This window comes from Siniperca chuatsi, linkage group LG7 (genome assembly GCF_020085105.1).
Source record: "Siniperca chuatsi isolate FFG_IHB_CAS linkage group LG7, ASM2008510v1, whole genome shotgun sequence".
NCBI lineage: Eukaryota > Metazoa > Chordata > Actinopteri > Centrarchiformes > Sinipercidae > Siniperca > Siniperca chuatsi.
In genome coordinates this window covers 5316635-5341392 of record NC_058048.1, presented here as the reverse complement: position 1 = coordinate 5341392, position 24758 = coordinate 5316635, and the positions used below count along the sequence as shown (strand labels likewise).

Sequence of the window (24758 nt, the reverse complement as noted above, 5' to 3'; positions counted from 1 at the left end):
CATAATTAATACTTGCGCCTTACGAGTTTTACAGCTCTGACAATTATAAAGTTAAAATACCATATGAAACATTAAATGGCCTGTTTTTTTGGTGTGACGTTCTCTTCAAAGCAAAGAAAACGGACCGTAGCGGGCACTATCTCTTACCTTGGCTTGGTTTATGAGAAGCCCTACGAAAGTTGACACCAGCACCGAGCCGGACATGCTGCCTTTCCTCCGCATTTCCTGCTTCAGAAACGGGAAAGCAGCGGCCGGCGGCTCCTCAGGTACGGTCACCGTGTAGGACTGTCGCATGCTCGGCATGCTGGCGGAGGAATGAAGCCGACGACCGGTACGAGTTACTCAGACGACAGCGAAGGTTTTCTGAGCGCTGCTGCTCTTTGGCTGTGCGGCCGTTTTCTATTGCAATTAGACCTTTTACTCCGTTTCTGATAGGCTCCCTGCCCGTTGTCATTCATTCATTCATATAACGGCACCAATCTCACAAATCACGCCGAATAGAGGACCTGTGGCTTTCCCTTTAAATTACTCTACTTACAGTACAACAACCCTATGGAGGCCGATAAAGCACGGGGAAAAACGGATAAAAGCACTTAACAATGACTGCTGTATCATTACACGCAACGCGGGTGCCCAGCCAGCAGAGTTGCTCTGTAAAAGGCAATAAATGTATTGTGTTCCCATTCCGTTTTACAGGACTGGAGGTCCGCCCCTTTTGGCTCGGGTAAAAGTCGGCCTACAACAAACGTCAGCGACCGCCTCCAGCCGCGCTGTCTACGTCACAGTTCATCTTTCTCCACGCTGCTGTAACAATCTGAAGGACTAATGCTGTGGGTCCAAGGAGACTACTCATCTCCATAACGATCGTGACAGAAAACTAACCTATATCGCCCTGGCCATGGCTTATATGCCACAATATATTCTATAGATAGGTAACAGCATGATAATAGCTACATGAATGGCACACTGTTGTGTAAATTGTCACTTGGTCACAATATGAGGATGAAGAAGAATGACTGCTGCAGTTCTGGATTTAGGGGTCATAATTAGCAGCCTTTGTGGCCATTTATGTGGCCATTTGTTTGCACTCTATAAAAAAAAAAGGAATATATTGTTGTTACTTGGCACCAGTGAAAAACTCAGATTAAACAATCGTAAATGTTGACTAATGCCTACATTTATTTCAATATCTTAAACATGCATTAATTGATTTTTAATTTATTATCATCTTTTCAGTTAACATGGCAAAGTTGTTAGCATACCGTAGCTTATTTACGCATCCAGCAGTCACAGGGCAACATTAGCATTCTTTTGGAGTCATGCTTTTGGCCACCTGATGAATGTAAGTCCAACATTCACTCTCAGTTTACCTCTGGTTTGGTCTCGACTTACTCCAGAGAAAAATATCTGGCTCTTTGACTAAACGCTCCACTCTGTTCACCTCCTGCTATTTGGTGCTGGGCAGGTTTTCTCACTGAAATCAGCTGCCTACTGCTGCTGGAGATAATGCTGATGAGACTGGACCAAAATATTAAAGTTGCAGGCCGGAAAACCTGAACAAAGCTCTGAGAATTTGTGTGCTTCATCTAGGCAACAGAGAGACGTCTGTAATTTATTTTTTACAAAGATTGATTGAAGTGACAAACTGATGTTTAAAGATGCTCTATTCCCATACGTTTTTGAGACACAATTCTCAAATTTACCACACAACATCTACCATGACATCAAAGGTTTAGGATTTATTTTATCGAGAATTTGCAGTAGCTGTTTACAGTAAAACATTTTGATGCACTGTGGGTTTTTAAAATTCAAAGATCTGTCTGGATCGTTTGTGGAGGACAGTCTGAAGATGCAGGGTGGCAAGTCTGGTGTCGATTGTAAAAAGTGTGGGAGGAGATAGGTTTCATTAGTTTTACAGTTTTTGAGAAAAACAGAGTGATGAACGTCATAATTCCTGGCAGCTCGAAGCAAGTGAACATTTCTGCTCCGCTGGGCCGACATTTTGAAGAGAAAGTTGCAAAGTGGTGGCACGTACGGCTGATTTGTTATGTATTTTCAAAGTTTTAAACTTTAGACGGTTGGAAAACATGCAGGTATTGCATCAGTGTTTTTTAATTCCATGACCATGGTCAGGTGACACACAAAAGTGTGACTGAATCCGACTCAGCCAGAAGCACTTGACAATGTGCTGTTACATCCGTTTTTAGTAAATAAGGGTCGTATTTCGACATTTCCGACCGTCCCAAAATAAAATTGTTGATAGGTGTAGCATGTTATAGTAGGTGGTGACACAAGGCTGTTGACTACAAGCGCCTGCTAACGCTGTTGAAGGTCTTGATGACAGATGGTCTGAGACCAGGCCTTCAGCCTTTTTTTAAGAGAAGTTTCCAAACTGATGCAGCTAATTAGTAAGAAAGACAACAGAATGTGCTGGGCCTCACCTCCCACTTCTGGGGTTCACCTTTCAGGGTCACCAAAATAAACAGGCAAAATTATGAAAAAGCAGCGCTGTGTGCCACCCCTGCTATCTGCCGTGTCTGAAAGTTAGCCCTTTGTTTGCTTTACCTTAAATGATCAGCTACTGACCATGTGAGTGCAGCATCCATTCTCCGTACTTGTCTTCTGAGAAATGATTGAAATGCACAGAGGGTTTACAGTGTGGCTGGATTCAGCTGAACGGATGTGTAGAGTGAACGAAGTGCAACATGTCCCCAGCAGCAATCTCGTGACCCAGGCTCAAGCATGTGTACACAACAAATAGCCAAGGAGCACATTCTATCACCAGGCTCAACGTGTGTGTGTGTGTGTGTGTGTGTGTGTGTGTGTGTGTGTGTGTGTGTGTGTGTGTATGTATGCCTGAATGTCCAAATCCTTGAGGTGGAAAACTACAACGTGAGAGAAGGGAGCAAAGAGCCAATGTTTGTATTCTGATATCTGATGCAAAGAGCTAAGCAGTCTGGTATAAAAATGGGACAAAAGCAGTCTCTGAGCAATGTTATCTAGGAGAAGTCAGAGTACAATCACCTGGGGATAGCTGTTCTATTCCCTAAGCTAAATTAGGCCCATTAGACTGACAATCTATTCACTCAAGTGTTTAAATTTAACCTCGGTACAACATATTCCTTTGGAGGGCAATTAAAACAATGAATTGTTGATGGCAGACCTGGGCCCTCATTCTACATTCCTACAAGGAACATAGCATTCTTTTACACTGATGATAAATGCTGACATCACGCTGACATCACCTCATTTGTAGTATGCGGGACAGTTCAGGAGAGTATGTGGGAGAGTTCCAGAACAGAATGAAGCCTTCTTCTTGGATATCAGATAAAGGCTGAAGTTATTTAAAAATGATTAAGCTAGGAAGTCTAACTGACTTTTTTAGTCAATTAGACTAGGTGCTGATTGGCTCATTATTAAGAAGTGTAAGTCTAAATCAGGGGTTTTCAAAGTCTGACATTGTAAAGTATCTATCAATCTATGTAATATGAATGGATTTTGTTACTCCTATTATTATTCTTTATCTTACTTTGATTTCAGGGATAAACATTTGGAACTATAATTCCCATAATATGATGGTTTGAAGAAGAATTGCAATGTTTCCTCTACAGTAGAAATGTGTCCACCGGCAGAGATTTGTTTACATTTTGGCAAATTGGCACCATTAAAAGTATGCCACATCAGCTATTAGCGATTCCTGTTTCCTGTTTCCTTTGCTATCCCTAAAACGCTGATGATTCTGTGCTATATATTCGGGATTAATGGATGGTAATTTGCAGGCCATGTAACAAATCAGGACCGGGTTCTGGTGATATCACTACTATGATATAAAATTACATATACCGTGATAGAAGATTTTGGCCATATCACCCACCCCATTAATTATATCCTCGGGAAATGTAAGCCAGACCCAGATTTGACTCAGTTATGACTCAGTTAGGGCCCCTTCAACTCTCCTGCACCCCTGGGATGAAAACCCTCTGGTCTAAATTAATAGAATAAAAAATGAACAAATACAATTTTAATTTTTCCTGGCAAAATTATTGTAACTCAAGGTGCACTTACTAGCTTTTTCTATAGCTTTCAACTCTCTATAAAATATACTGTATTTATACATTTCATGACTGAAGTTCCATACTTACGTCAGACGATGACAACTGAGCAAATTTCCACTGATGATGAAGACCATAAGTGGTTTAAAGCCCTGAAAAGAGCTTTTACATGGACCTTAAGTTAAGATTATTTTATTAAACTATTATTTCCAAGGTCAAGAATGAACTAAAATGCTCAATATTTCCATTATGGCTAGGACCAAAGAAAACTAAATCTAGGTGTGACTGGGCTTCATCTGCAGTAATGCAACCATTGTATCAGACTGTGGTGGTGAGGGTAAAGCTGACCCACAAAGCAAAGCTCTTGAGTTATTGGTAAACCTTCATCAACCCTCGAGTAAAGTTATGAGGTGGTTTGGATGCCTGATAATGAAGTCTACCAAGCACAAATGACCAGATAGTCAACCCAACCCAACTGGCAGCAGCAGATGGCCGCCCGCCCTGAGTCTGGTTCTGCTCGAGGTTTCTGCCTCTTAAAGGACGTTTTTCCTTGCCACTGTCGCCAAGTGCTTGCTCATGGTGGGATTTTTTGGGTCTCTGTAAATAATATTATAAAGAGTACGGTCTAGACCTGCTCTATAGGAAAAGTGCAGTGAGATAACTTCTGTTATGAATTTGGGCTCTATAAATAAAATTGAAGTGAACTGAACTGAATAGTAAATGTTGATTTCCTAGCTGGCATAGAAGTGTTTAGGGACCTCCACAAGAAGTGGGGGACGTAAAAAAGGAAATCTGGGCTGCTGCACACTCTGCCCACCATGACCCTGACCTGGATAAGGTCACACTGGGATAAGGATACACTGACCCACAAACCCTATAAGCAGACCCATAACTGAACTACTAATGTGCTGGCCGGCTGGCCTTCATTTGCCAAAGAACAAAGTAAAGCTTCAAATTGTGCAAGACTGCGTTTTTTTTATGAAAGCATAAGCTGTCTGACCAAGGTGGCGAACTGAGAGTCAGACGGCCTAAAAATATTGTTGACTCAACAGAAAGGCTAAAGGCTAGACACAAAGCCTGAGCAGAATAACTTGGGGCAGAATCAAGACAGCTCTTACTCAGGCATGCCACCCTGGCCTTATTGTGGCTGTTTGTGTGTCGTAGCCAATGAGGAAAAGTGTAAGTGACACACATGGCTCCTGAACAAAAACAAGTTTGGACCGTAATAAACAGGGTTGAACTGAGTTTGAAGCCAATACTGATATTTAGCAGTAAGACGATCAGACAGGCTGCGAACAAGCCAACAGTCAGATTATCTAAACCACTTCATTTGGGGAACTGAAAGTGAATGAACCCGTAACAAGAAGTGTGAGTGCGCACGACTACAGCAAAGCTTGGGTAATAATAAAAATAATAAAGTTAGACTAACCTGAGAGTTTAACAACTTGTATGATCATCTGACCGCTTGTGTTTCTTGTACTGTTGGACCTATTTTTTAGCAATTCTGAGATCTCAGCAATTATTTTGTTGAGTACAATATTATCACAACTGTTAGAAACAATGGCCAGAGCTGAGAAAATAAAACCCAAGATGTAATAAACTGGTAGTTTTCTTTTAAGCTTGGTTGGTAAAGCATAGCTTTGCATTGTAGGTGACCCAGTTTGACTTACCACCAATTATGTGAAAGGCTTGTGTATTGTTATCTGCCTTTGTAAAGTGCCTTGTCAGAGCTGATCAGCTGTGAGAGCCATGTCAAAACCTGCTAATGCACGACAACAGCGACCAGCAGTTAGTAAACACGCTGTACCTAATTATAAAAAAAAAAAGTTGTGAGGAATTCAAAGAAATGTACGATATTCTTGAAAGTGGCGTGAGAGAAACAGATGATGAATAAGACTGCATACAGCAAGCCAGACACTGGGAATCTGATGCTTAGTAAAGCCATTAAAATGCTTACATCATTTGTTTTTTTCTCGTACGTGACCTGGTCTGATTTGAATATCATGCATGAGAAACAGGGAAAACAAGAACAATAGTCATGTTAACCAGCTTGCCTTACTCATAAACATGGCACAAGATGAGCAGGACCATGAGGCACCAGCAGCTGCTATTTTTGTGTTGTAAGCTTCTGAGGAACTATAAGGACTGGGTTTACCTTGTTTTGCCAGGGCTATTTCAAGAGACCCTTTATAGGCAGCAGTCAGTTTAAATATTCATATTACAACAAGAGCAGAACTAGTGTTAATTTAAGTTGTTCTCTAGTCATTCTGTAGGACTGGTATCATTGCATTCACTGGACACTAGGGAACTGGACGACATCTTTGGCAACTCGATCAACAATCAAACTAAAGCTGTGTTGAACAAAATGTTAGGAGGAGAATGAGGAGTTGATTACTTTCATAGGAAAACAGGGAGCAGCTGGGAGGGAAGAGATGATCAAACTGGGGTAGAGGGATATATACAGTATATACAGAGAGAGAGAGAGAGAGAGAGAGAGAGAGAGAGGGTTGTCTGCAGTAGAGGCACTGCTTATGGGAAGCCATTTCAACATTCATGGAGTAATTTAACTGTGCAGATCATCATTTAGTTGTAGATTTTCTGCATCTACATCATTATTTCAACATTTTTGACACAATATTGTACAACAGAAAAAAAGGGAATAAAGCCTTAATGTACTGCTAAAATGTTCAAATCCTGCTCACTCTGGCCGCTTCGCACTTCTTTGTGTCAAGAAGAGGGACAGGGATGTACAGAGACAGTTTAAATCGCACCACATAAAGAAAGTTATGGTACTGAATTGGGCATCAAAAATCTCTCAATTACCAAAATGACGACATATTTTATGTCAATCGTTAAATTTTTTAAAGAAGATATTAACACATTCTTCTTCTTGAAATTCCCCTTGCTTCACCTGTCCAAATGTTTCAGTACTACACATTACCATTATGTAAACATAACACAACATCAAACTCAGGATCCTCACTGAGGCTGGTTTTGGTGCTCTAAAATCTTTATCAGTGCAGACGCCCAGCCCCGGGGGGAGGAGGGTGATTAAATGTGCCCAGACTAACGGGCCTGGGGTTAATTAACAGTACAAACAGCCCAGCTGGTGACATCCAGTTAAAGCCCTGTACTTCTCCGTCCGTGCATGATGGATAGGTGTTGATTACTGGATAGGTTAAATGAGAATAAAAGTCAAGTTCAAGCTTGCAAATTCCACTGCAGGAGAGGGTCAGTTATACTTTATGAGGTGCTGTGAGTTACTGACTTGATATTGATACATGGACATTAGCTCATGGTCCATGGTTAGGAGGCATACCGAACAGTCTCTTTGTGTTTCACAGTTATGAGCTGCAGGCTCATAGTACACTATAACATTTGTTTTTACAAGCAACAAGGAATTACTGTGTCCAGTGTTTAAATTCTAGTTTTAGTACAGCCCCCCTCAGCAGTCTCATGGTGATAAAGTGATCTTTGTCTTTGACTCAGTAGAGCCCAGGGTTTTGTAATGTTTAGGTCACGTTAATCTATTTCTTAGAAAATGGTTTATTTTTTCAAGTATACCTCATGATGACAGCAGGAAGCCCCACCACAAGACCAGTTAATATTGTTAAACCTCCCTTATTCCATATGTTAGTCATTCAAGTGTTTATCATCGGCATGACAAGCTGTTACTCCATGTACGTATGTCATGAGAGTAACACCACACTGTACATCATCCAACATAAATCCTTTTTGTGTGCTAGGGTCTAAAAATTCTGAATGTTCCCAAGCCAAATGAGCCCTAAACTTTTGTATGTGAATTAGCTGTCAAGAAAAACAACAAATAATGAGGCATACATGGGCTGGACACAGAAATGCTTGTACAATATAATGTAACCTAGTTCAATGACCAAGAATATATGTAAAGTTTATAATGTTTGGCTTTTGTTGAAAAACGAAAGGTGCTAAATTGACTCTATGCTACATTTTGAGTGGTCAGTTTTTCATGTGGTTGTTTAGGGCTGCAACTGACGAATATTTTCATTATCAATCAATGGGCAGATTATTTTCTCGATTAACTCCTTACTTGTTTTGTCTATACAATGTCAGAAAATAATGAAGCACACCCTTTACATTTTCCCAGAGCCAGAGTTGACATCTTTAAATGTTTCATTTATCCGACCAGCTGTCCAAAACGCAAAGATATTCAATTTACAATAATATAAAACAGAAAATTCTCACAAAGGAGACACTGGAACGAGGGAAAAATTTACTCAAACGATGAATTGGTTATAAAAACATTTGCTGATTAATTTTCTGTCGTTCCACTAATGGATTAATTAACTAATTGTTTCAGCTCCATTATGGTTGTATTGTATTGCATTATCTTGTCAAGTACAGCTATTTTTGTGTCCATTATGCATTGCACTGTGTGCTGTATTGCGGTGTTTTGGGGTTGCACCACAAGTCCATAAATATATGACTTCATCAATCATGTTCTTTTTTAAGAGAATGGGCCTTCCTTTTAATGTAGTGATCAATCCTGAATCATTGTTGGAGAAATGTGAACAAGTTAGTGGAAGCTTGACACGTGGACATATTAATATGCTCAAGGAGAGGTGGCCAATAAAAACGACATGCTTTACTTAAAGTGGTACTCATAAAACATTCTGATGCATTAGAAGTTCACCTGAGAGTGCATGGTAATTACTTTGTTAATAAACAAATGGTAGTTACAACAATAAGAGTGTAATATAATGAACATGATGTGCAACAGAACTCGCTTTGAAATGAAACTTTATTGTGCCCCATTCCGTATAATTTTATAGTCAATGTATGTCTGATCCAATGTTTGAAAACTATGGTATAAGAGATATTTATTCGTAGTTATAACTTCATGAAATGCACCGAAGAGCACTTTCAAGTAAAGATTTACCACAAATTCTCCCTAATTCTCTTTTACCCCCCCCTCCACTCATGGAAGCGGTTATCAGCACTAATCCCGGGGGGAAGTGGGTCAGTTGTGCTTTCTGACCTGCATAGAGGAAGCTCCGGTCATTAATACTGAGCTTAGAGATGAGGCTAGTGGCCTGCAGACCCAGCTCATCATAGCCCCCCTTCTGAGAGGTGTAAGCTAGCTAATTGCTGGGTTAGAGGGGGTCAGGTATCCATGTTAAGAGCTCATTTGTCACATAACCATGGAAACCAGGAAACCAGGACTTCAAGTGCATTGACATTAATTTGAGCAATAGTGCCCCCATTTGGTAAAAAAACAGTACTCTCAGAGGCCACAAAGCATTGTGGGGCTTTACCGTGTGTGAAACTAATGAAATGAAACCAGTGTGCCTCTGTGGTGAAGACTGCAGCTATGACTCCATTCAGCCTTACTCAGCCCCTGGATATTGATCCCCTCTGGAGCAGTACATCCTCAATAAAAGCAGCAAGCTTCAAGCCAGCATGTGCTAGAACAGAGGACATTCTCTTACCGTGGAGTCCCTGGTGGGGGAGTCGGACAGCCCGTTACTGCTCGGCTCCCATGTCGAAGAGTTGTATGCTCTGCTGCTGCTGCTGCTGCTGCTGCTGAAGGCCTCCTGGGTGGAGCTCCGCGAGAGGGCCTCCTGAGTAGAGCTCCGCGACAGGCCTGAGTGGCCCGGGCGCGAGCTAGTGCCATACGAGTTGGCCACATCGCTGGTCCGACTGCGGTAGCTCCGCAGGGCACTGGTGGAAGAAGACGGGGTGGAGGAAGAGGAGGAGGCGTCACTGAGGCCCAGAGAGGCCAGGTCCCTGCTCAAGTCACTCTGGGATACAGATTTTCGTCGGTTGAGCAAGATGCTGGAGGCCACCGGTGAAGAGGAGAGGTAGCTGGGCTGGGCCGACGACGAAGAGTAGGAACTGTAGCCGGTGTAGGCCGATCCCCCACTCAGTCCCGACCCTCCATAGCTCTTAACGGGGGTTCTGCTGAGGCTCTCGCTCCGGCGGCTGCTGCTGCTGATGCCGCTGCTTCCGAGGATGTCGGTGCGCGGGATGGCACGACCCCGGTCGCGGTCGGGGTCTGAGGAGGTGCTGTAGTTGCGGCTGCGGGCGGCGGAGCTGCTCAGATAGCTGGAGGAGGAGTAACCTGAGGAAGAGGTGGGGGACTTGTAGGAGGACAGCCTGTCCCGCTCGCTGTAGGGGCTAAGGCCTGGGGTCAGGGAGGAGCTGTAGGAGCTGTAGTGGCTGGTGTAGGAGGAGCCAGTGTAGCGCTTGGCAGTGGAGGAGACGCGGGACATGCTGCTGCTGCTGCTGCTGCTGGTTTCTCAGCCACAGGGAGGGAGAGCCTCTGGAAGACTGCATCGACTGCAGCCACAGCAAAGAGGCACGAGTATTAGTTCATCAGCGATAATCAAATCAATACTTACACTACAGCTACAATGTAAGCACGAGCTAGGACATCATTTATCCTGACGTCACTAAGCATTAATCTGGTTTTAAAGACACACAATGATTCAATTCAGTTCCATTCAGTGCACTATGCTATCAAAATCAACTTACAACAACTTGAAACTTCCATCATTTAGATAATCTATGAGTGACAATTGCGTCTCCTTTAATTGTCAACAAAGTTGATGTTTTTTCTGTGTGGTACATAATGCAAGAGTAAGTGCAAACTGATCTAAGATGTCTCCACTACATTAGCCTACAAAGACAATGGAACTTTTTCAAACTTCAAAGCAAAAATGTCTTTCTCACTCAGGTATTATAATAAAAGACACTGTGGCATTGTCAAAGGGAAGTTTTTTGGATCCATACCTTGGGCCCTCTACAACCTTGGGGCCTTAATGAGGACTTTGATATGAAAGTTATGTTATAATCTATGCTTGTACTGGCAGATGTAACTCTCTGTTCTGCAGTGATCTTGGTTGACAAGGGACGATTTGTGACGACAGTGTGTTTTTCTATGTTTTGAAGAGGAATAAACATTTGTGACCATGTTTTCAGATAATGCTCTGTGTGTGTGTGTGTGTTGATTATTAATTGATGATCCTCCCTCCCTCCCTCCCTGTGACAGACTATACAGTATGTTTCTGTGTGTATTTGGCTCTGACGAAGGTCTCTGTGACCGAAAGCTTATAAATTGGGTGCAAGTGTAGTTTCCAAGCCTAAACTGACTACTCAAAGTGATGTCACGTGAGTAATTTTCTCAGATTTGATAAACTCCGAGGAGCATGACAATCCAGTACAGACAGACTTGTTGTGACACAATCAGCGCTAGCTAGCATGCTTGCTGATACACTATTTAGGTGTGATCTAATGCTCAAGGAAGGCACAGCATCTTCTGCTGGGCTCTAAATCCCACTCACTTGGAAAACCCACTTCAACCCCCTTCTCCTACCAACATTAATCCCATTCTAAAATCAAGGAGTTAAATAGAAATATGGAATAGAATCTCTCCTGACTATTTTGACATCTCAAATTGAAAATCCCCTCTCTTGCATGGCACCATCCCACCCCTCTTCCTCCTCCTCTCGGGATAGTGTGTGTCTCCCACGGCTATAATGGGAGAGTTCAGCTGGGTGTTGGAGGTAAAGCCAGGCAGGCAGCACAGTGTGTTCCTGTGGCGGCAGACGCAGAGAGAGGCTCTTGTTCACATGCACAGCAGCGTCTGAATAAATAAAAGTATCTGGTGTTGCTGATCCGTGTTGAGTTCAGTGAGGGAGGATCCTATTTCTTTAATCTCTCTCTCTCTCTCTCACTGCTCCCTATCCTCTCTCGCTCTCTGTCTTCGTCCTCGGCACCCCGCCTTCTCTCCGAATGCACCTACTTCTCCTCAGTGTAATTTCCCCTCCTTCTGGATCGCTTTCTCCCTCTGCCGCTCTCTCTCAGTGACCACTCGTCTATCAATAATTCAGCATATGGATCTGGAGTTAGCAGACAGTCAGCATGCTGGAGACAGGCCAACACACACTGTTGGCCAAAACGCACAGAGGCAGGCCAGGCCATGAATGTGGCCATTCAGTTGAGTACTGCTAAGCCAGCCCGGCTAACAGCACCAAGAAGCTGGCATTGCTTTAAGAGAGCCAGCTAAAGACAGGCTTGGTAGGTAGGTTTGTTTCTATAATTTGGCAGCAGCAGTGTTTGGAGGGTTATTTTGGTTTTGGCACTGTAATGCAGATGGCAACAGTAAAACATGAACACTGTGTCTCTGACATCACCCATAGATTTCTGATGGGACTGAGCCTGGATTTCCTGTCCTTCACCACATTTGTCTTGTTGTTACTAGAGCCAGAAAATGACCAGGTTTGGGCAATGTGGCGGGAAGCCTGGCGGGGACTGAGGTGGAACAAACAGGCATCAACCGCCACAACTAGTGTGATAGTTTGAGTCACCTGTCATACACTTGTCATTCAAACAACAAACTTACAAAAAGACCGCAGAATATACAGACACAAACCTGGTGCAATAACTCTGTTGCAGATAGAATGGCTGCTAAGCTATATAGGCCTAGTTTTGTACAGAACTGTACAGAGCAAGCCACAGACCGAACTCACTTAAAAATCCAAGACTGAACTGAAGAAAGTCTGAAGCATGACAATGACCGCTGATGCGATTCTGAAAATAAAAATTTCTTGGGGTTTGTGACGCTCCAAAAAAAACCAAAACATGTATGGGCCGTTTTACAGCGGCTCCTTTTCCAATTATTGTGTGTGGGAAAAATATTTTTTGGGCCAATGTGCGTCACGTGATGAAAGTGGAAGCTGGTAGTCAGAGCTAACCAGCCATGAGAAGATACTGTCAGACTCTCTGAAAGACAGGGAAGCATGTTTATGTCCCTTTGAGAGAGTTACTTTGTGGATACCTGTGTTGTAGAGGAGCTAGCAGCTCTGCTACGAGAGGCTCTCCACTGTGTGTCTGTGGGGGAGTGTCAGTACATAACCCTGCTGTTAATGCGGGTAATGTTGCTGTTCGTCAGCCCTAATATCTTGTTGAGCTCTGAACATAGCACAGTTATCGGCGGGCCCATGTGTTGTGCTTACTGCTACTGCAGAGGAATAAATGTTGTTCATGTTGTTCCACCACCGCATATCACTTGCTTATGCCAACAAGGCCAGTGGCTATGTGTGGGAGGTACAAACTGGGGCTACGGTCAGCCAGTGTTCTGCTATATGTACTTGACGCGGCAGCTGACATACGAAACAGACCTCGGAGTCTTGCCTATTTCGCCACGGTTAGGGAGGGATGAGAGAATTAAGAGAGAACCAAACTTTCAAATCAAAAAATTCACCTGCATTAACATCATATGTCAGCAAAGATCTATGTGATTCTAACAAAATAATAACATGTTTTTTCCCCAAACTTCAACTTGGATTTTTGCATTTTTAGTCATGAATATTTAAGGTTATAGAGAAATACTTTCGATTTTAAACCATGTTATTAATAGCTTTAACAACAAGAACAAACTACATAACCAGTGGCTTCAAATCTTAACGAAAATATTCAAATCAGCATAGAGAATCAAAGATTTAAGATCAGTTCCACCTCTATTTAACACCTCCTGGAACAATAATTTCACAATAATTGCCACCAAGACAAACATTAGAAGAGGTGAAATGAGCTACTGTGACCCCAATATGTGGATAAATCGACAGTACGTACATTGGTCACAATACCTTAAAATACAAATTTATGGTAATCCTTATCAAAAATGTTAGTTTATGTTAGGGTAAACGTCCATATTAAGCCCACCAAATCGCTTTTCAGACATTTTTAATAAATACTGCCCCAATTTAAGTGAGAACATTTGAGTTAAAATGGAAGTCTAATCTCTCATTTGAAGTGTCAATGATTATTTTATACTAATTTCTAATGTTTTTATTGTTTAATGTGTCAAAATATGTCAGAAGTCTAGAATTGGCTTAATTGGTATCTAACGTACCCTTTGGGCCCATAGGTGTTCCAAATAAGCCCACTTCATGATTTGTTGATAAATAAAATATATTTAAAAAATCTTATCAATATAAAATTGTTCTATTCAAATCTGTAAACTCTCAGCTCTAAATAGCTATTTTCATTTTGTCTGTATCTGTATCCCATGGTGTGCTGTTGGCATTTGAAACTGGCCAAGATTTTTGTTTCCAGCCAGCTGGTTAGAAGCGCAGATGTTTTTATGAAGATTTCTGAAGACCAACTGACTGAAAGAAAAAAAATTGCAGGTTCAATACTCATGTTCTCATGACTCAATTTCAGGATTTACAATTAAACAATAACTTTACTGATTTTCACATTTAGGCTGGTAAAACAACATTTTAAAACCATTCAGTTCACTGTGGAGCAGCATTAAAACATAAAGCTCATTGTGAGGAGACATCAGTCACAACATCTTGAAGCTCATGTATCATTAGCCTATAACTTAAACGGTTCAAAGTTCAAAAGGGAGAAAATCCCCTTTGAAACACAGTCAAGTGGGCTTAAAGTGAACATCAGTGAATTTAGGGTTAAAAGACACGCGACATTAAAAAAACAGCTATATGAAATGAATCTGTACATGGTGCACTAACATAACATGAAAAGTATAAATTGATAATGCAGAGAAGTAATTAGCTATACTCATTTACATCCACCCCAGACAGTGTGATTTGTTTTGCTAGTGTACCCTTTGAGGTAAAAAGTTAATTAAAAAATAAATAAAGATAAACATACACGTGTATTGTCTGTTTAACAGTATAATAATATAAACAGCATACAAAAATGTAAACTATAAGTTACATGCTTTATGTCATTGACCATACTATGCAGCTGCTGTATTGTTGCAGCATGTAGTTTGCTGGCACGCTAAAACCCATACTTTGATTTCTAAAGAAACAATATTTCTAATTCAAGTAAGATTTTAACATATTTCTTATTCAAAACACTAATCACTTAACTTCTGATAACAAATTGAGTACTTATCGAAAACAGGAGTAGAAATATGCAAAAAATGTTTTCTTCTGAGGGTACCAAAATCACCAAAGGTTTTTTGCAACTTCTTCTGGGATCAGCAGGCACATCACACATGTACTTCAATAACTCAATATCGACAAATCTGATTGGCTTACAATTAAAAGTGTCATTTATGTAACAAGCAGCTCCATTGGAAGGAACATCACACAGCAAAAAATTATGATGTAGTTTGTTTTTATTTGACTCAGAAGTTGCAAGTGGGTTTATATGGTACGTTTGAATATGTTAAAAAAATGAGTATAGGCCAATATATTGTTATCAGATTTTTAAAATTATCAACATCAGCAGTGGCCACAAAAATCGGGCTCTGGTGTTTTTTTAATGTGCGTCCAAATTGCCTTAAACTAATCTAATAATCTGAGTGGAGTACATAAGAGTGGACTAAAATTCCTATCCAGATCATTTGAGCTAGTAGTTTGCTGCCTGAGGGAACACTAGCCAAGCAGCACTGTCAAAGCTTGTACCCGACTTTGATTGAGGCGAAATGTATTCATCACTGCTAATTCTAGCGATTTACAAGGCTGCGGCTGGTAAGACCACCGCATCCTTATCATCACACTAGCTCACACCTTCATTATGTGACTTCTCACACTGTGTACACAGAATGATAAAAAACATGTGAGTGGAATTACAGTGAGAATCCTGGACGATCTGTAGTACCATGAGTTGTGTTTTCTCTGACAAAACTGTCAGTAAGACCCACTGTATAAACATGGCTCTTCACTAAAGCAGTGGTTCTCAAACAGTTCCACAATACCCAGTCATGAACAGCAAAGACAAATTCTTATCAGTCTGTGGTTTTCTTGTGTTTATTTGGGGTTCTATGATATTTTGGAACTTTACAACCCTCAAATAAGTTTAGCATGTAAGTCCATTGAACCCTTGATTAAACCTAAACCTAAACCTAAGCCTAACTGTCTCATGCATGCACCTCTCTGTATTCCCACAGCTGTGCCAGTGCAGCTGAGTGAAACAAGCTCGGGCTAGCCTGGTGGGCGAGCTGCTAAGAGTGAAGTGCAAACAGCACGTCACACCCGTGGGAGTAACACCACACAACATGGACACACAGGATTGATGAGATGATAGCAAACTATGGATTTCATTTCTGAGAGGAGGTGTCTCCACGGAAACAACAACACACGCACAGGCACGAGCATGTGCCACAAACACACACACAAGTGCACTCTGGCTACTCTGCATTTTCAGCCTCCCCTGAGGTTGTGCTAACCAGTAGTTACCATAGCTACCGTGGCAACAAGCTGCATTTGTTTGCTTGCTACCGACGCATAAAGGACTTTAAAGTAGCAGCAGGGCATATTCCAGAGCCAATTTACACTTACTATCAGAGCTACAGACTGCTGGCTGCACTTAATGCTCTGTATTCCTTCACTTCCTTTAGAAAACCACCAAGGAAATGAAAAAGCTCTGCCAAACGAGCTTCTGTGCAGCTGGAAAATTATAGAACAGGATAAGATAGAATCAAATATGAGAAGCCAGAGGAAAATAGAAAGTAACAATGAAAATACAACATTCTACTACTATGAAAGAGCCGGTTGGTCTGCCAAGCTTCTACTAAATCTGTATTAAGAAAGCTGTCAACAGAGTGGCAGAAGTGACTGCATGAGCCCAGTGAGAAGATTTTAGAAGCTGACTGCTGGCAATTCTTGGCTGAGCTGGAGAGATGAGGTTTCACTTACTGGGCAGGTTTCAGAAAACCAACTAAAGCCAGCTTTTTAGGAACCTCACTTCACTACCAGGAACTAGATTCAAGAGCAGTTTAAAGACAAAAACAATAAACAGGAAAACAACTAACAAAACACAAGCAGCGAGCAAATTACCTTTGATTTGAAGGCTCTGAAACTACAGATAATTACTGTCAAAAAAAGAGAGAAATAAGAGGTCTGAAGACTTGATGTCTATATGTGTAATGTGGATGCGTAAATGCGTAAACTGCATTTTACTATCTACAATGACAAAACCTTGAAAATAAACATGGCCAATATGGAGAAAATATTTGTAAGAACTTTTTAAAGCCTTAAATTTAGATCATTTTTGTATATGAATTTATATGGCCGTTTCTAAGAGCCACAGATACATTGTCTATTAGCTTGCTGAAATGTGCTTCTGTTGAAAATCCATCATTCTAATGAGTCAGTGAGTCAGATCTCTTACAGTACATATTGTCCTCCCAGGCCTCCCCCTGGCCTATTAGAGAGCGGAGCCAATCTTAAGTGCAGTAGGAGAGTGTGTGTGATGACGCAGGACGCCACAGCTGCCGTGCCCCGAGGTGACATCAGCACGGATGCTCTCTGGCGATCTGGAGTGAGCGTCGGTGCATCTGCGTGAGTGTGTGGAGAAGTGCCGTACTATAGTAAATGGTTAGCTCAATCTCAGCTGAGTCAGTGCAGTTTTGGGGACGAGTACTGGGATTCTAAGTCAAGTTCAGTGCTGGGTCAGATACACCTATTTCCATGAGGATAGAAACAGGCACAGAAGACACATAATAAAGGTGCAACAAACAGCTTAATATTTCACAACACTACAGCACAAACTGACCATAATACAGTTTATCTGTGGTGAGTCAATAAGGTTTGCTGATCAATACAAATGTCTAACTGATTACTTGGCTGACAGTGGACGGCACTTCTACAAGCAACCAAAAGGCAAAAAAAAGCAATGACGAGGCATATTATTGCTATCCTGATAATTAGATTAGATTTCCATTTTGTTTAACGACATTCCTTCAGCCTGCGTCCACACTTCTCACCATGGATGTCCAAATAAGCAGCCCAGAATCACGCCAAAGCATGTCACACTAATAATCCGATCTTTTCTTTATTGTGCTCTCCTATGTTATGTCTCAGCCTGCTAGTGTTGAAAATTAGATGTGGAAAATTATATGGGTGCACCGGTGGAAGCGCCTCTTGAGTTTACACCTGCATTAATAGATGTTTTTGCTACTTTGGGGCAGCACAAGTTGTAAAGAGTTACCTATTTACAAATTTAGCAGACACGGAGCAACATTACCAATCATTTGGAGTCATGTTTCTAACCACTTGGTTAATGGAAGTCAAATATTTGCTCTCCTTTCAGCTCTGTTTTTGTCACCACCAACTGGCTGCTAAAGGCCACGACGTAGACGTGGTGTTGTTCTCATAAGGAATAATGTTAGAAATCAACATGGGGGCTATCAGGAGGTCTCTGAGCTGTGCTGGGTTTGGCTTGGTCTTGCAGGCGCTATATATATACTGAAATGTGAGCAGATAAGAGACTGTTGATGTCTGTGAGGGCCACACTGACGCCTCTGCCCTCCCTTTCTGCCCATGACAACTAGCTGCCAAGCTGTTTCGTATTAAAACTAGGCTTGACTACTTGGACCTTCTCCAGCCTTCCCTAGATACTGGTTAGACACTTGTTTTCCCCTCAGCCATGTCTTGTGACGGGCAGTACAATGCTGTATACAGTATAATACCTTATTTACAGCTAGATATGAAGAAAAAAAGCAAATGAATAGAGAGTGCCAAATAAAACCACAAAATTAAAGTGGCAATAAAAACATCTGGTTCGTAAAAAATGCTATGAAAGAGATATTAAGATTAAATATCAATGATTTTGCTTGTCCTAGCCCCTCAAGCAGTGCCTTCCAAAGCTCTGACTGTGACAGCTCTGTTACCTTTCATTTTCCATCCTGTAACATACTTTATCAAACTCTCAAAAACAATTCACACCCCCAAAACACTACATGTTGCACCTGAGGAGAAAAGATTGTTTTTGTTCATGTTTCATACACAACTTCATGTTCTGCTACAAGTAAATTCCCTCCAGTTTCCGGAGTTTTCTACAATATGAAAACCTGGAGAGGAGCAGCTAATTTGCATTAATCATTACCACCATCTGTTGGTGACTCACATGAGAGGCCATAAAACAGCAGTGACCTCAGAGAGGACTGAATCTGCAGGCTTCAGTGATTGATGCTTTAGCCTCTGCAGCTGACTGGCATAATTCTTTATTCATTGAGCTAATCATTTGGTCAATTAGATGACATTATTATTTGAAATGCCTATCAATCTGTGCCATTCCACTGAGTGATGCTGAGAGAAGCATTAGATACACAGAAGCGGCTTCCTATCTTTTTGCAAAGAGTCAATCACCAGCTGCACTATAGCTCACCTGATGTCAATGATGATGTCACTCACTTTTGATTTCAAAGACTTGGTCTAAAAATGATACTGTCAATAAGATTTTAGAAGAGCTTCCTCCTGTACAAATTCTAGATATTCCAGGAAACAATACTATATTTTATAAATTCGCAACAGAGACCACTCTTCTTCGTGTCACAACCGACATTCTCATAAAAGCGCACTCTACTAAGTGCTACATTTGACACTGTTAGGCTCAGAAGGTGCGCTGGGATACCTGGAACCATATGTGAGTGGTTTAAATCTTATCTGTCAGACCAAAGGTTCCATGGCTCCATAAAGGATCCTGTTTTCAGCCCCTGTAATATGTGGTGTGCCACAAGGATCCTTTGTTGGTCCAGTCCTGTTTTCTGCGTACATGCTGCCTGTTAGCTGCTTTGAAAACTCTTATCATTATTTTCATTGTCCCTCTATTATCACAATAACTCTATGAAGCTTGACACACAATTCAAAACTGACTTAACTGTGACAAAACAGAAATTCTTTTTACTGGCACAGATACTACAGCCCAACTGATACTGGATTTTTGAGGCCAATCCTGATATCAATATTTGTGAGTTTAAAAAAATCCAATAACGATATATCAGCCAATGGTAATTTTTAACATATAGACATTATAGAAACAAACAATGTTGATCCAGATCCCTTACATTTGTTTTGTTTTTAATAATGGTGACCAATATACATACTAAGTGGGACATTTTACAGTGTAAAAATCATCTTGTCAGTGTTCTCTGGTATACTATGTAACGGTGACACTGTTTCTAAATTACCTCAAACCTAGTTTGGCATTTCTGTACTGAAATTTGTTGTTAATCATCAGCCTCAAACTGATCAAACTGATATCGGCCTGGTCGATTTATTGGTCTATCTGGACTTTGTTCCCCTGCCTCAGGAAATCTTCTCTATCTCAAATCCAGCTGGTCGAGAACTCTGCAGTGAGGCTTTGAACAAAAACTAAACACAGATTACACATTACACCAGTTTTGGCTTTTCTCCAGTGACTCCCTGTCACTTTTAGGATTCAAATGTTACATTTGACATACAAGGCACTACGTGGTCTGTATTTAAAGGAATTGTTGTGCCCTGTGACCTCTAGGAGAAGCTTCAGATCATCCGAGCAGGGACTTCTCATTGTTTCAAGGTCAAGGCTGAAAACTAAAGGTGATTGTGCTTTTGCTGCTGTTGCTTCTCAAATCTCAAACAGCCTCACATAGTCTCAGAGAAGCCAAATCAGTGAACATCTTTAAAAAGCACCTTAAAATCTATTTATTTTCTCTGGCTTTCTTTTAATTCTTTTTTTCAAATCCACTAGATAAACTGGTCTCCATTAGAAATCTGAATATGTTACCATCACTGTATTATATAACAGATTGAGGTTTTTTTTCAATGATATTGGCATCATCAAAACCTTTTAGCAGTGTAAGCTGCAATTTAAATGTTCTATTAGTGTCACAGTCTAAATGTCTACATGGCAGTAATGCTGTAAACTGAGAAGGAACTGACGTGCAGCATCACCTTTCCAGTTTAGTCATTTCTGTGAGTCATTGGTAAGCTGATAAAACATAACACAGAACTTATTTTTCTAACTTTTTCTGACTCCTGACAAGTCAATTCTGCTGTGACACATCTGAACCATGCAATCAGTGATGTACAACTCTGCCCTTACATGCAACAACGGGAATGCACTATGAGCTACGTGTACTTGAGGATACTTCAAACTTCACACTGTCAACTGGAGCATCTTGTGTGTGTGTGTGTGTGTGTGTGTGTGTGTGTGTGTGTGTGTGTGTGTGTGTGTGTGTGTGTGTGTGTGTGTGTGTGTGTAAAGCATGTGTGTGAAGTAGTTACCTGCCGTATTTGTAGCGGCGTGTGTCAGTCCCTGCAGACTGTGACGGCTCTGGGGCAGCTCATTCTACTGTTGCTACCCCACAGTGTACATACACACACACAGGCTTTGGGACACTGATCACTCCTGTGGAAACACACAGACATGTTACATGACATACCATTCAACACACAGGACAAAACAGTCAAACAGCAACATTAAAAACGTTTGATCTTTTTCTGTTGACTGGGGAATTTTATTTAGATAAGTGTAATCTGAAACAGACAATTACATACAGTATCACTAGATCACGTGCTGTCAAATAGTGCTACCAAACTATCTAGTTGGACAGAGGACAGCAAATGCTGCACGTGAGAAATATCATATTCCCTATAGGCCTATAACTTGACAAAGATAGCAGAAATCAATGTCTCCTTGATCTGTTTTGGGCTATCTCTCTCAGCAAACTGTTTCACTTTACAGCAGATACGTTCAGCGTGAAGTGAGCATACAGGCCACCGGTCAACACATTCTCCGGATTTCATGTCCAACCATTAAAGATTGATGATGCATCCTTCAGCTCGTATTATCAAATCCGGAAAAGTTGCTCAGTTATAAAAAGAAAGTTGACTCCATCTTGTACAGCTTCATTATGTGGATCTTCCAGCACTTGTTTCAAAGCTCGTATTTTGCCATCACACCCAGCTATTATACATATTTTCACTATCCAGTGCAAACTTCACACATATCAACTGGTGATGTGCCGTAACCCGGAGAGTTGTTCACAGTTCTACTCATGCTAGAAAAATCCGGAACTTTCTGAAGTGTTATCCCTGTCCTCTATCATTGTCTCCTTGGGAAGACGTGCCCTACGGCTGAGCAAACAGCCCACACCGGAGGCATTCAACTGATAAGCAGGTACCTAAAAGAAGAAAAGGGAGGAAGAGTGGTGGTTAAGTTGGTCCGTAAGAGGCTCACCCTTGTTGTTCTGAGCGGCCAGGCCAATAGACAGAAAGCAATGGGGTGCTACTTGGGAGGCTGTGGCCCCAGAGTATGAGAGGATAGTATGAGCACACCGATCCAGAATGCCACAGATCAAGTTACAGAGCCGGTAAATATAGCAGACGCCTATGACCTCTGCAGGTCACTCAACACTCAGCTGCATTCCAATTTGCTCTTAAAGGACTAGCATTAAGGCTTTTTATAAGCCAAGCTGGGTAAGCATCAGGTCCTCCACACTGCTTTAGCCAGCAGATTGGCTGCTTTCACAGAAATTAAAATCTGAAGTTTCACTGGATCATGATTCATCTGCAGGCGTCTCTGAGGTCCTCCAGTAATAGTGCCACTGCATAGCAAATGGCATAGATACTGTATACGCCACAGACAGCCATACTGAGTAATTTGTTGGCTGTCAGTTGCTCTAAAATTTCACATATTACAATGAAATTTGTCATCGGTTTTAACACTGACGGTACTAATTGTATTACAGTATAATACGACTTATCTTCTACATGTCATTTCAATTTCTTCAAAATGAAAATCCTATTCCACCTTATTCCTCCCTCATTCCGGCCACACATGTATAGTTGCAATACTGGTGTTAACATACATACAAAAACATACATTAGCAGTCAATTACCAAATTAAATCGAGTATTTACTAACACAGGAAAGCAGTTGACGTGTGTGTGCAAGACAATGGAAAAAGACGGACTGTGGTGGACGGTCTCTGTGAGGGGTATTACATGACACTGGGAGGGGATGGGACGACACCGGCACAGAAGCCATAGTTGATGCACTGCAGTGCGGCCGTTTGAATATGTTCCGAACAGACTGATTTGAGGCAAACATCAATGTATTTGAAAGAACCCTCATAGAGTTTGGTGATAACGTTAATGTTATTTCACACGTGATTACATCAGACCCGGGAGCGTAGCTCGGTAATGGAAGCGGGTCAGTTTTGACATACTACTGTCCATGAAGGGGGCGGAGAGGAGATTGAAACAGCCAAAACTTACCGTCCCAAAGTTAGTACAACGCGTATTAACTAACCTGCATGGTTATTTCGTCTGTGTAACCCATATACTGTATAAAACAGGAGTAAGCTCGGTGGACGTCCCGCGTCGGTTAGTTAACTAGCATAGCTATCTCGCAAGCTAACTCAAGAATGCAGTATCGGTGTAGCCAAAACAGCAGCGGTGTTAACGTAACGCCAGTTGGTCAGAGACCCCCGCGCTGATCGGTAGTGTGGAAGTGAATTGTAGCACTGCTTACAGGCAGACCACGGGTAATAACATAGCTAGGACCGTTAAACTTGCTAGGACACCACTCCACTCTTAGGCATAGCTATATCCGACACAATAATCAAGACTTAAATCCACAGTATTTGAACTTTGAGTTGGTTCAGCTGTTGTTCTTCCCCCAGAACACAGTAGGGCAGTTTCTGTAACGTTACCTGAGTTATAACTTGAAATTATACAGAAATAGAGACCTGTTTCGCAGCCATGTATTATGCCGAATATTGTAGTGTCTCATTGTGACTTCTAAAGTGTGCTACATGGTGATTGGCAATGTTTGTATTCATATCCCGAGAAGCAAGGCAGCGTAACATTGCCAGAGTTTGATAGGAGTTTGGCTTGTGCTTCTGTGCATAGGAGAGAACAGTACCTATCAGGGTTATGGTGGTAACGTTAACGTTAGTTAACTGCATTCACTCACCTCACAGTTGGAGATCATCCCGATCCAAACGGGCAGCGAAACGCCCCCCAAAAGTATCTTTATGGCTGGTTTGTGCTGCTTTTTAGACCAGTACTTAAATTAACGTGAAGGATGGACGCTAATGTTAGATAGAAGACCACACCGCCATGGGCTTTAATCAAGACTACGATGGTATTCAGCCATATCTTCTATCCCTTTGCAGTTGTAGAGTTCAGCAACCAAGTAACGGTTCTTTTCGCTTTAACGGTGACGTCAGTCCGGTAACAGAGCTAGTTTCTGATTGGTTCATACCTCTCCGTTAGCGTCACCAGCCAGCGCAGCGACCCGCCTCCTACACCGTCGCCATGGTGATGAACGTAAACATCAGAGAGTTCCTTCATTAAAGAAATGCTGCGTTCAAGCATATGGGGAACACGGGTACTTCAGCTTTGTGGTTGTAGGTCTAAGTACCACCAGAAATACAGTTCAGGTAAGCTTTCCAGTGGTAAATACTACTAAAAATAATGCTTACTCCACCCAATAAGTGTAAATGCTTTAATGAGAAACTGTTGGAAAAACCAATGCCAACAGAATAACTTCACTCACCTCAAATGTATGTATAGTTGTTTTTTTTAAACCATAAGCTTTGTTCGGATTGTGAATGCAACTGGAACTGTCACCAGATACTGTGATATTGATATCTGCTGCGTAAAAATACAGACGTTATTGATATCATTTTCCTGTTTCGTTTATTTTTTTAGTACTAGTATACAGCTACTAAAAAAATAAACGAAACAGGAAATATACTAATGCTAATGGATTTAAGTAAGCAAATTAAGTAAATAAAATGAATAGTTAATATGGAATAAGTACCTCCTAACACAGAGATCATTGTTGTTTATTTGTTGCCATCACAGTATAGTATTATTTGTTTTACATAGGCTATTTTGCTGCTAAAATCTTATACACAAACCCATTTTTAGAAGAAATTAATAAAGCGTACCATTTTTGTGATGTTCGAATG

General features: G+C 41.4%; 1 protein-coding gene across 6 annotated transcripts in view; it reads right to left on the bottom strand.

Annotated features, from left to right (window-relative positions):
- Positions 1-23983, bottom strand: part of usp2a (ubiquitin specific peptidase 2a) — a 44866-nt gene extending 20883 nt beyond the window's left edge. For 2 of the 6 annotated variants that reach the window (XM_044201861.1, XM_044201862.1), the window contains exon 1: positions 148-682. In XM_044201861.1, coding sequence (XP_044057796.1) covers positions 148-303 — 156 coding nt within the window. In that variant the 5' untranslated portion in view covers positions 304-682. Of the gene's footprint in view, positions 1-147; positions 683-9520; positions 10371-21061; positions 21186-21590; positions 21931-22016; positions 22135-23089; positions 23414-23755 lie in introns of those variants that run through there. The other 4 variants (XM_044201857.1, XM_044201860.1, XM_044201858.1 and 1 more) reach the window with 4 other exon arrangements.
- Positions 23984-24758: the final 775 nt, after the last annotated feature.